Source organism: Pyrus communis, chromosome 8, assembly GCF_963583255.1.
Source record: "Pyrus communis chromosome 8, drPyrComm1.1, whole genome shotgun sequence".
NCBI classification, from domain to species: Eukaryota; Viridiplantae; Streptophyta; class Magnoliopsida; order Rosales; family Rosaceae; genus Pyrus; species Pyrus communis.
The window spans coordinates 7,497,483-7,510,266 of record NC_084810.1 but is presented as its reverse complement, the minus strand read 5'-3'; the positions used below and the strand labels follow the sequence as shown (position 1 = coordinate 7,510,266).

The 12,784-nt window shown below is 37.2% G+C and overlaps 2 protein-coding genes across 2 annotated transcripts; one reads left to right on the top strand and one right to left on the bottom strand.

The window, feature by feature from the left end:
• Positions 1-408: 408 nt before the first annotated feature.
• LOC137742509 (FHA domain-containing protein DDL-like) lies at positions 409-6,448 on the top strand. The gene is made up of 10 exons (XM_068482394.1): positions 409-2,024; positions 2,465-2,493; positions 2,905-2,971; positions 3,181-3,238; positions 3,637-3,729; positions 4,701-4,815; positions 4,904-4,951; positions 5,042-5,087; positions 5,214-5,284; positions 6,084-6,448. Exons 1-10 carry the CDS (start codon positions 1,305-1,307, stop codon positions 6,121-6,123), a joined length of 1,287 nt encoding a protein of 428 aa, XP_068338495.1. The 5' UTR covers positions 409-1,304; the 3' UTR covers positions 6,124-6,448.
• A 1,213-nt stretch (positions 6,449-7,661) lies between these two features.
• LOC137742871 (secreted RxLR effector protein 161-like) lies at positions 7,662-8,149 on the bottom strand. The gene is made up of 2 exons (XM_068482816.1): positions 8,072-8,149; positions 7,662-7,958 (listed from the first exon to the last, which is right to left on the bottom strand). Exons 1-2 carry the CDS (start codon positions 8,147-8,149, stop codon positions 7,662-7,664), a joined length of 375 nt encoding a protein of 124 aa, XP_068338917.1.
• Positions 8,150-12,784: the final 4,635 nt, after the last annotated feature.

Below are 12,784 nucleotides of genomic sequence, written 5' to 3'. Positions count from 1 at the left end.
TACCAAAATACCAAAGAGGGTGGAGGGTTTCACTTTCCCCTAGATTTCTATCAGTCACCAATCATGGGAAATGCAACAGTTTCCCATTGTCAAGCTTCTTTTCTCGAGTACCAAACGTTGCCTTAGACTCAAAACTCTCTATTATTTTAATAATTATTAATATTTTTTGAAAAAAAATAAAGTTTAAAATATAGAAATTCTATTGTCACATGGGATCAAAAGGACAGTATAAAAAGAAAAGAAAAAATGTCAGTTAGTATTACGGTATAGTGATATTTTTTTTTATTTGTAGTATAAGATTTACTTGTAAGATCTTAGGTTTGATTCTTATTAAACACGAATTTAAACAACATTATTATTAATATATGTAAAACTTAACCCACTTCCTCTAGTTTAGATAATATCAATTGCGGATGAAAAGAAAAAAGAAAGAGATAAATCAGCATACAATAATATTCATTAGGGCCCGGCTAGCACGATCTCATACTCTCCCACTCACTTCCGAATTCCGATGCTCCACCGGTTTCTGGTTTAAATTTAATCGTTATCATACAATCTCCTTCTCCACAGTTTCCAATTGATAGTGGTTTACGCCGAGGCTTTTCACTGACAACCGTTCCGTTGAGAAGCTTCAGCCTCGCCATTGCCGTCGACGGTGAAGGCACGACTCTGCCTCTCTCTCTCTCTCTCTCTCTCTCTCTCTCTCTCTCTCTCTCGGGTTGGTAGATTTTCCCCTTTTCATTTTTCCTTCAGTAAAATCCTTTTACAAGTTTGATAGCAAAACCCTACCTTTTCTCTGGTTCTCCGTTGGGAAATTCAAAAAATATGTTGCCCAAATCGTACCTTCCATTTCTGTATCCTGCATATTTGATTTTCTGTTCGCTGACGTTGTATCATAAACTCTAATGTGCACACCAACTGTTTGATAAAATGTCTCTACTGAAAGTTCCAGTCTTGATATTTTGTTTATGTGAAATTGTTTTTCTTTTGTGTGCCCTGTGTGCTAGGACTTGCTGGGCACTTCTTTTCTTCCGTTGCATATGGCATTGTGGACTAGTAATTTGAAATTTTCACCTTTTGAAAATTGTGTGTAGAATATAATTTATGGTTGATTTTTGTATTTGTTTATTTAGCATTTCCACTAACAAATGTTGGGCGATGGGGATATAGATGCACAGTAGACCAGTACATGACCTTGAGCTTTTGCAATGTGTTTTTGTTGTTACTTTATCTGAATTTCTACTTCGTGCGTCAATTTTTCGTAGTCAGGTGAATTCTTCGCTTGTGCATTTGCGAGTTGATTGATGGGGCGTAGCGTTTCAAATCATTCAGAAGAATCTCCTGTTGGAGAGCATGGGTCTCCTCGTCGTAGGAGGAGCCCATCTAGGAAGATTCCATCTCAAATAGAAAGATCACCTACTCGACATAGGAGGTCCAACAGGGGTAGTCCTCCAGCAAGAGAGAAACATTCGAGTCACCCTAAGTCTCCGAAGCATGCAAGGTCCCCCTCTCATCCTGGTCGCTCTCCTTCTCCCCGAACAAGACGGTTAAGAAGAGCTCAAGCTGAAAGAGAGGCTGAGAGAGAACCTGAAAAGAACAATGGGAGGGGAGCTGATAGGGATTTACAGAAGGAAGGGGGTTCAGTGAGAGATGTTGGGAGCAATAGAAAGGAGAGACGGTCGGGAAGAGATGATACTTCACCGTCAGATCGACAGCGCAGGAGTAAGCATCGATCTTCCTCACCTCAACCTGCTGGTGATACTAGAGGTGAGGAGAAAGTAATTGAGAAAGAACGTGAAAGGAATCATGGCAGAGGAAGTGTTAGAAGTATGCAAAGGGAAAAGGGTTCAGATAGGGAAACTGAGAGTGACAGAGTGGAGAGAAAGTCAGGAAAAGACAGTGCTGATCACAGGTCTTCAAGATCAAGACATGGGCGGTCTACGTCTCCATTAGATCGGCACCACAAGAACAGACATAGATCTCATTCACCTCAACAAGCTGCCAATACCAGAATTCGTGATGAGGTGTCTGGTGATATCCACACCTTCAAATGTCTTAAGCCCCCCTCCCCTGATAGTTTTATTCCGTCTTTGAAGATTTTTACTTCTTTAATTTCATTTTTTTTTCAGTAAGATGCTTCTAGATTGGCAGAGGTTCTTTTGCATAGGTTTATGTTTCAGTAACTTCCATTTCAAAACATTTAATCTCTTTTTTTAACCCACCCATTAACTCATACCAAGGAGTGTAAAAGTGGAAGTGGCAGTATGTCTTAAGACTTATTTTAATGAAGCAGAGCACAAAAGATTAGTCAGTTAGTCATTAATTACTTTAGTTTGACAAAGAAAATCATTAATTTATTTGGCATTAATTGTGGAATAATATCTTGTGATGCTTTTAATTGATTTCTGCTTCGGTTTGCATTGATTCTTATGTAAAGTATCTAACCAGAGGTAAATATCTTCAGGTGCCAAATTCAAGAGGAGCTGAGCAAGGGTGAGTTGATCTGTTAAAACTTGTCATGTTCTGTTTATTGCACTTTGGTATTTTTAGTCATTCTACTTATTAGTTTTGGTGATTGAGAAGAGATAAAGGTGAATAAAGCAATACGTTCTTAATTAACAAGAGTAAACCTTCATGATGTAGTAAAAGTAATAAAACATGTCAGTTTCTTAATAATAAATAAGATACAGGGGTCAATGGAAGAAATATGAAGCCAATGTTTGTTAATTTTAAAAGGGGGAACCTTCATGTATGTCAATTTTCTAGGCTAGATTTCACTTAAACATAGGTTCTACACTTTAGACGTTGTTGATTCAATTTTTTTCAAAGACTGAGTGCTCGCATTTTGATGTCAGTAAGCCTGGGTGTAGATTTTGATGAGCGGTTGGTTGCTTTCTTGGGCAGGGATGCTGAGAATGATGCAGTAGCAATGATGAAGGCTGCAGAGGAAGCCTTGGAAGCAAAGCAAAAGGTAAGTAATGCATAAATAGCATTCTTTCTTGAATCATAACTATCTTTTACTTTCTATTATTCATGCTAAATATTTTGAGCTCCAGTTGCAAGCTGTGTTAGATAACCCTACTTCTTTTAATTCCAAGTATCATTTTAGTGCATATTATTCGATTGATTGTGTGGAAAGTTGCAGTTGTATTTACCTTTTGTTCTTTTTACTACTTGCAGCAAAAACCTTCATTTGAGCTATCTGGGAAGCTTGCTGCGGAAACCAATAGAGTCAATGGTGAGATCTCCATTTCTCTGGGGTTTGATACAGAAATTTGAACTTTTCTATCTTATGGTTTTGAAAATATTTGTGTTGAAAATGGGAAGAAACAGATCCACTAATTAGAAGTTCAGAACCCATAAAGGGCTTAGTAGAGTACAAGTTGGTCACACTAGGAAACTAAATAACAACCAAATCACTTATATGGGAACCTATATGTCTCAGTGAGAAATTAAATGACAGCCCCTGACAGAACAAGGATGCCAAATTTTCTTATTACTTATATCCTATTTACAAATATTTGTGTCTCTAAATTTTGCACATAGAAATTGTAGAGATTTTGCATTTCTATTTGTTTGTTATTATAACAAATAAAACGAAAACTATCTTTTTTTATGTGGTTATTACTTTGTCAGGTGTAACGCTATTATTCACCGAGCCTCCAGAAGGACGAAAACCTACTGTGAGATGGCGGCTTTATGTTTTCAAGGGTGGTGAAGTTTTGAAAGGTAAATTATCTACTTGTTCTTGTGCCTTGTTTGCGACCTTCATGTGCTTTGTTAGTGGTGACACACTTAGAGGTTATGACTAGTGATAATGAGGGAGCTGTTAAGTACTGACGGGTTTCTTCTTTTTAAATGTGCAATGCTTCAAAAGAGCGAATGTGTCATGTCTCATTAAAGTAATCTTTTTGGGAAAAGTAATGATTTTCTGATTTTCTTAAGATCCAGGCTGCAAACCCACCATGAGGCATCAATCTTCATTTTTTTTTAATCAAGGGGCCATAGGCTTGTAGGGAGAACTAGTTCTATGTGAAGAAGGATAATTGCTCTTGCTCAAGAGGAGGTAGATGTCGTGTGTTCTTAATATCCATACAGTATCTTCTATCACACATTTAACTTTCCAGATAACATTGAAATATGAAACCAGCAGCCTGTAGTAATTATTTTCCTTGTAATAGAAACATCTTTAAAGTTCCAATCAGTGATTGACTTGGGTGCAATGGTGTGAGTAATGAATGTTGTGACAGTTCAAGAAATATTTGATTGTTTCAGACTTTTCGTTAAAATGTAATAAATTGCAAGTTTTGCACATATGGTGGTTGTACATTGTTGTGTTTACTACTCCTCGAAGTTTATTTTATATTTTGAGACAATGCTAGTTTTCTGTCCAAAAGAGAAAAATATAAATCTATATAATATACTGATAACTGTTTTTCTTGATGCTTTTGCATCTTATTGCTCTTAACACAATATTTTGTTTAAACTTTATTGACTTTGTATTACTGAGTAGACCAGTCAAGTTCCATTACTTAGGTGAGCATATTGGTGTGTAGTGGTTACCATTCCCAAGGTGGGCTTTTCCATATTCTCTGCTGGGTTTTCTGCGTCCATGTCTTTGGGGATTTTTTTTTATGTTGATAAAAAAAGTTCTCCTTGAATTATGGTTCGGTTCTGAGATGTTTATATATGATTTGCAGACCCCCTTTACATACATCGTCAAAGCTGTTACCTTTTTGGGAGGGAAAGAAGGGTGGCAGACATACCTACAGATCACCCATCCTGCAGCAAGCAACATGCTGTTATACAATACCGGTAAATCTAGAATTTTGCAGTCCTATATTTGTCATTTACATTCTTGGTTAGCAACTAATATCTTATTTTATTTTTCTTGTCATGCCAGCCAAGTTGAAAAGGAGCAACCAGATGGTATGTTATCAAAGGAAGTAAGGTAAGACAAAGTTACCTTGCGGTTAATTCCATTAATTTGAGAGTGAATTTTTCAAATCTCATATCTAACTTCTTGTGTGCACCACCATAGGCCTTACTTGATGGATCTTGGAAGCACAAATAAAACTTTTCTCAATGTAAGTGGCTCAATAGATTATATTGTTTTACTATTAATAATAGTTTTTGCATTTATGTTGCATAGAGAAAGCTTGGTTTTACTGTATTTGCAGGAACTTGTATTAACATTTGCTTTGCCGTTGCAGGAAAATGCAATCGAACCTCAACGATATTATGAACTCATGGAAAAGGATACAATCAAATTTGGTAATAGTAGGTATGTCACTAATCATAATCTAATAAGAGCTTTGCAATGCTTAGATTGTTGTCTCCCAGATATTATCTTATCTTTATTATCTTTATGTTGGTTTTAATTTTTTCTTCTTGACTGATTACTGTAGCGATACTTGCAGTTGGATGACTGAATTGAATTTGTTTGATTTAGGAGGTTACTATTTTTGGATTAAGTTGAAATAATTGGTTTTGTAAGCCAATTTAACTCAATAAGTTTTGTTTGGTTCAGTATGCGCTGTGTGTCTGTGTAATGCTTGTTAAATTCAAAACTTGTAACATACTGAATGATTCGTGAAGTTAGATCATCTCATAATTGGAGTTGGCTACAACGTTGCATTTGTTTCGTGGAGTGGGTTATTTTGGAGTATATTCCATTCCCCTTCCCATTCTAGTATTTGTAGATGGTGGGTATGACGATTAGGAAACAACTATAATTCTCATGAACAGTCAAACTAAATGAAATCAGTTTAAGAATGACACGCATGGTGACAAACCAGAGCTCTAGAAAACTAGTTTGAAACACAAGAACAGTCAAATATTCACACTTACGTGTTTGCAAGTAAACACAACTGCTATAAGTCCCAAGTGATTCGAATTTCTTGGTTGGCTTTATTTTCAAGCCTGAAAGATGATTTCCTTGGTTATGTTGGTTGATTGGGCAAAACTTTTGTATATCTCTCTTCAAATTTGTTCGTTCATTTGATATGATTTGTAATCAATTCTGTACAGCTAATATTTATGTCACATTTTTTGACATCATCTTTATAATTTGGTTCTTGCAGCCGAGAGTATGTTCTGCTGCACGAAAACTCGATGGATTGACGGCTACAATTTGCGACGTACCTACTTTTCTAACATGCGGAATGTATAACGTATGGACCTCATATAGTTTTTGGCAAATCAGATGTGTGGACATGAGTAGATTTTACAAGGATGTTACTAGAAAGGATGCATGATATGTTGCCGCAGTCGTGGAGTATACTAAAGGGTGACTGAAGTACAAATTGGAATTTTGTTTGAAGACCGTGACCATTGAGGCCAAAAATGGAGGGAAGCGCGGAAATCACTTTCTTTTTTTTAAGTAATTTTTAACTTTGTGTTTGGATATTTCTTTCTTTAAGTAATTTTTAATTTAATTTTTTTCTTAGGGCTCAGTTCATGATCTTGTTTTGGTAAAAACTGGATCTGCTCCCCTCTTCTTATTTTTGGTTAACTTTCCCAATTCTTTTTCTGTCACAGTAACCTTTTTTCGTTGTTTTTCAAGACATAAATTTCATTTTTTATTTGCTCTCAATAAGCTAATAAATCTCACAGCCTTTAAAAAAATTAATCAAAAGAAGGAGAAACACTTCAGTGTTGTAGGCCTATTTAACTAAACTATTATAGGGGGAGGCCGGCATAAATAAGAGAGAGATTTAATTGTAAGGTATGTGTTGTATCACTCAATTGTGCTTTTATTTATAGTAGTAAGATAGGTTAAATCCTTATTCTTTTAGGATTACAACTTTAATAGGATATTAACTACTAAAGAGAATATTCAAAGATATCCTTAGATACATTAGGGTTTACACAATCACATTTTTATTCTAAATATGATTCCAACATTCCCCCTTGAGTGTGTAAATACTCAAACAAAACATCACATCAGATCTTCAGCATATAAGGTAGAACAGTTGATGAAGTTGGCAGCACAACGGGCGAATGTGAGTCTCAAATTTAAAGAAAGTATGCATTGGTAGTAAAACTCACAAAACCTTGTTATGATAAAACGCGAGGTAGGAGAAAAACTTATAGACTAAGAAGAAAATTGAGAAGTATGCATAATGTCTAAAACAAACGTCAAACAGGACGAAAGTGGTGAACTCAACGGAGTATGATCATCCCAGGATGGGTGCCTCATCAAAACCTCGTAGGGTAGCAAAAACTCAGTGGGAAAAATGCTCCTAATCGTAAAAAATGAGTACATTAAGATCAAGTGAGTATGCTTCTGGATACTCTCCCTGAGTTAGACATAACTTCCAAGTAGAGAACTACAAGCGATTCAACTCAGATAATTTACGCATATCAATTCCTTAGACAAGCTTCTGAAAAGTAAACTTAGGCAATGACTTGGTAAAGAGATCGGCCAGGTTGTCCTGGGAATGGATTTAATTGACTTCAATGTTCTGATGCTGTTGTTGCTAGTGAGAATAAAAGAACTTTGGCGCTATGTGCTTGGTGTTGTCTCTCTTGATGTATCCCTTCTTTAATTGCTCGATACATGTTGCATTGTCTTCAAATATCGTCGTAGGAAAGTCAACGATGGAAGTAAGATCACTAGTGCTTCGAATATGTTCCATGACTGCTCTTAACCAAAAACACTAACGCGATGCTTCATGTAGGTCAAGAATCTCAGCATGGTTTGAAGAAGTTGCAACTAGCATTTGCTTGGTAGACCTCCAAGATATAACTGTGTTTCCAAAGGTAAAGACATAGCCCATTTGAGAACATGCCCTATGTGGGTCAGATAGATATCCAGCATCTACGTAACCAATAAGGCGGGAATCAACCTGAGTACCGAAGCGGGCAGCACCTTTCGAGGATTCGTGGGTGTAGAACAAGCCCAAATCCGTCATACCCTTGAGGTAGCGAAAAATGTCTTTAACACCATTTAATGTCTGCGTGTGGGCACATTGTTATATCTAGCCAAAAGATTAACAGCGAATGAGGTGTCAGGTCTAATGCATTGAGCCAAGTACAATAAAGCACTAATTGCACTTAAGTATGGAACTTCAGGCTCCAAAATATCTTCTTCATCCTCCTTTAGATGGAAGGGATCTCGTATAGTATATAGAGTCCGAACGACCATAGAAGTACTCGAAGGCTTCACTTTGTCCTCATTAAAACGTCACAACACCTTTTAGGTGTAGTTTGATTGATATACTAGGATTTCATCCGAACAATGCTCGATCTCCAGCCTAGATAATATCGAGTTTTCCCAAGATCTTTCTTCCCAAATTCTAATTTCAAGTGAACGGCAATTTCCTCAAGCTCTGTCGGAGTTTCGATAAGGTTCATGTCATTGACATAAACTGCATGGGCATAATTCGTTGTTCACATAACCCTAACTTGTCAAATATTCACTCAGATGATTATACCACATCAGCCTGGATTGTTTCAATCCGTAGAGTGATCTCCTCAATCTAATCGAGAGAGTGTTCCATGGTCTAGAACTATTTGAACTAGTCAATGAAGTCCTTCTAGGACTTTCATTGTATTTCCATATCTAGATCCCCATAGAGCTACACGGTTACCACGTCCATAAGCTGCATATTCAATTTTTCAGAAACTACCAAACTGATTAGGTAGTGAAACGTTACAACATTCATTACGGGGGAATACGTCTCCTTGTAATCAATCCCAGGGCACTAAGAGAAGCCTTGCACTACGAGGCGTGCTTTGTATCGCACTATTTCATTATTCTCATTACGTTTCCTCACGAAAACCCCACTTGTAGCCCACTGACTTCACATGTGGTGTGGTATAAGCTATAGGTCTAAACACCTTACGTTTTGCAAGCAAATTGAGTTTGACTTGGATTGCTTATTTCCAGTTTGACAAATCCGTTTTATGTATGCATTCATCAACGAAATGTGGTTCAATGTCATCGCTAAGCATGATGTCAGTAGTTACTGTGTACACAAATACATCGTTGACGATTATCTCATTCCGATTCCAAACCTCATCCAATATTGCGTAGTGGACCGAAATCTCGTGATTCTCGGGAGGTCGAGTTGTCTTATCTAAGACATCACTGTAATCTAGAATAACTTCATGCGTTGGAACAGATGAGTGAGTAATGGTCGGATTCAAACTAGGGTCACTAGTTCGTGCCAATTCCTTTTTCGGGGTTATGAATCATTTGAACCAAGGGTCTGCCACGCTTCCGGGCTGCGTGGAAGGTGCGTCCCTCCCCTTCCCCCCTACCTTTGGGGACGATCCAGCCTTACCAGGCAGGATTACGATGTACGCGAAGTATGTCTATCCTTGTAAGTGCGTTTGCAACAGGTATATGTGATCTTGTCACCTTAGGTAGACCATTAAAAGCATTTGGCATGCTTTGAGCAATGCTCTGAAGATCTATAATTCATCGCACCTCAATTTCAGACTGGGTAGTTTAAATCCCTACCCTTTTAGGATTACAACTCTAATAGGATGTTAACTATTAAGGGGAATATTCAAAGATATCCCTAGATACACTAGGATTTACACAATCACATTCATATTCTAAATATGACTGCAACATTCAACACCACAACTACCAAAAACTATTACCTTTTTACTGAAAATTTTCAAAATAACAAACGTAAAAATTATGATATTAATTGTCTAATGCTTGTTTTCAAGTTCAAATTTCATGAATGACAATTATTGTACGTTCAATGGGTGTCATATTTATGTTGTGGGTGCTACACAAAGTGAATGTAAATTTTAATTTTAGCAATGTGAATACATAACACATCCAATGTACATGACACACGTTTTAGTAAATCTTAGCATCTTTATCATTTGGGGTGGGTGGAATTAAATGCTAAAAACCTCTCTATCTAACAATATACTTAGTGTTTGAAATATCTTCAACATGTTTGATATTTTCACTGAAATATTTGACAACTCAAAAAAAAAAAAAAATGAAAAAAGTGGTGAATTTTTTGGAATTCATTCAATTTCGTCGAAGTGCTACATTTACTGTCTTCGCTATTTGTATCATAATTTTTAGGGTAAATATCAATTTACTATCCTCATGTTTCGTGGTTTTCAACATTTAGTATATGTTTTTTGTCTCAAAGTCATACCTAAAGTGTTAATTTTAGGACAGTCTCGTACATTCGTTAATCAAACGGTTAAGTCTCCCCTTAACTGATGGCGTGGCGCTTATGTGGACAACGACTGGGCGCCACATGTCATTAAAAAAATTTAAATTATTAAAATAATAAATTAAAAAAAAAAAAAAAAAAAAAAAAGGCAGAACGCCTTCGTCTTCCCCATCCGACACCCTTCCATTCCCTTCACCCCCTACACGGCTCTCAGGGAATGCCCTAACCTGCGTGCAGAGATGGTCGATGTGAACAAGTTAGCGTATTTCCAAGCGATCACAAGCCTCGAAGACTTCGATTTGCTTGTGGAGATCCTCAATGCCCATGTAATACCCTGAAAATTTAAATATATGAATATGAGGAGAAGATAAAAAAAATAAATCGATTTATGGTTATGAAAATAGAAATTGGGGAATTTTTAAAGTTTTAATTCCAGAAATTATTATAATGTACGAAGTTTGAAGTTTGAAAATTTATTATTTAAAATCCATGAACCATTTGAGATCATAATTTATATTTTTGAATAGAGCTCGATCTCACGAACGTGTGGGCGCAAACCGTTCGTGAAACGGAGTTATAACGAAGAAGTTTAACGTTTAAAGTTAGGGATAAATTGGTAATTTTAAACTTTTTTGGAAGGCTCCATAAAATCTAGAGCCATGTGATATGCCACGTGTGTGGCTGAGATGAAAGGAAAAAAAAAGGGAAGAAAGAAATGGACGGCTAGGATGAGAAGGAGAGAAGAGAAAAGATAGAAAAGGAGGGAAGAACTGGCCAATGAGGGAGGAAAGAAAAGGAAGGGAAATGAGGGAGAAAAGAAAGGGAGAACCGGACCCTCCCTCAGCTCGCCGACCCGACACGGCCAAATTTTTCGTTTTCGAGCACCTTTGATGACGGCAATGGTGCCAAAATGACCCATACTCCAAGTCCAATCGGTCCCTCTTCCATTTTTACACTTAAACAGACGAGGGGGAGTTCAATTTTGAGAAAAATATTCACAGTGGGTACGTCGGCCTTAGGTGGAGATCCACCAAATCTGAAACGTTTTTGCTCAATCACCACCACCTTTAGTACCCTCTTGAGCTCAGAAACAAAGCCCAAACAAGTTTGGGGGCGTCAGGGTTCGTTTAAGGTCAAATCGAACACACATAAATTCAAGGGTTTCCGGCGGTTCAAGGCAGTTTTCAGGTGTTTCCCACCCAAATTGGACTTGGCCACATGTATAAAAATTGTTCCCCTCACTGAGATCTATTTACTTGTAAAATTTGGTAATTTTAGCCGACCTCCACCCGCAGCGACGGGTGCGGCGGCGCACGGCCAGGGAGCCGACATTGTATTTTTATGTGAATTTCGTTATTCTCATTATGTTTTTGAGACCTAACTACTATGGTTTGAATATTAATACAATTGTGGTATATGTTGGATTAAATGAATATATTTGGATTTGGTTTGAATTTTTGTATATGTGAACTACGAATGACTTGATCCCTGTTTAGGGTACGTAGGCAGTCTAACGAGACGTTAGATGCAACCATACAATAAGTGAGATTAAATAAATGAGACAAAGCTTTGATTGAGAAATTGAACTAAGAAAGGAGTTTGGAATTTTATTATAAAAGGAAATCTTATGTTTTGTATATTTAAATTCTAGTTATAAATTGTGTGAACGTATAATAAATCAAATAGGAAAATGTGAATTGGGCCTATCATTGGAACTATTTCTCGAAAATAAATATTTCGGGGTCGGGGCGTGACAGCCCATGCCTGGGACCTTGAGCTCTCGATCTCCTCCTTCACTCTAAAAAGCATTTCAAAACTCAAAAACTTTTTCCCTTCCTTTCTTCTCTGCCAAAAATGGAACTTTCAGTGTGAGCTTTTAATTTGCAGATCACAGTTCAATCAGTCAACATAGTTGCGGTTTATACCTTTTAATTTGCAGATCTGTGAGTTTGGGGACTATCTGTATGTATATCATCAATCTCTTTGCGGATCTCAAGTACCTAACACATAAGAACATCAGTGTGAACTTCTACAGGGGCGAATCACAGGAAAGAAAAAAAAAAGGCTCTCGGGGATTTTTCGCAAGCTGAGAAACATGTAATTGCACAGAGTGGGAGATGATGCGACATGGTTTCGATCTGCATGAATGGAAGTCCAATCTCTGAGCATATCTTTGCTCAAGGAATGACGGTGATGACAGTCTGAGCTTGAATTCATGATGGGTTAGAGAGACATGGGGGTGTGTATGTTGCGTGGTTTTGGTTGCGAACAGATGCAACATTTAGAAAGGAAGACAAAGTTGCTATGAGATGGAAGGTTTGCAATGCTGGGCACTGGGCGTGAGATTGGAGAAATGAGAATCCTTTCTAATGTTCTAGAGAGAAGGGTTGAGAGAAATTTGAGCACTGAGAGCCATCTCTCATTTGCCTGTGAAGGTTTAAAAAATGAGTGAGAAATGAGAGACATCTCTCATTTTCTAAAGAGAGCAGGTTTTGGTTGCTTACATAGAACAAATAAAAAAATTTGAGGTTGCAGACAAGGGAGGGGTCGACCACCCAAAGCTACGATTTTGAAGACTTAAGTTGTAGATGAGAAGTTTGTGGAGGAAAATTTGGCATGGCAAGTGA

Coding starts and splice junctions, on each gene's coding strand:
- LOC137742509 (XM_068482394.1), top strand. CDS start 1,305: ATGGGGCGTAGCGTTTCAAATCATTCAGAAGAATCTCCTGTTGGAGAG. Junction 2,494..2,904: donor TCAAGAGGAGCTGAGCAAGG/GTGAGTTGATCT, acceptor TTTCTTGGGCAG/GGATGCTGAGAATGATGCAG. Junction 3,239..3,636: donor GGAAACCAATAGAGTCAATG/GTGAGATCTCCA, acceptor TTACTTTGTCAG/GTGTAACGCTATTATTCACC.
- LOC137742871 (XM_068482816.1), bottom strand. CDS start 8,149: ATGGTCGTTCGGACTCTATATACTATACGAGATCCCTTCCATCTAAAG. Junction 7,959..8,071: donor AAGATATTTTGGAGCCTGAA/GTTCCATACTTA, acceptor GCCCACACGCAG/ACATTAAATGGTGTTAAAGA.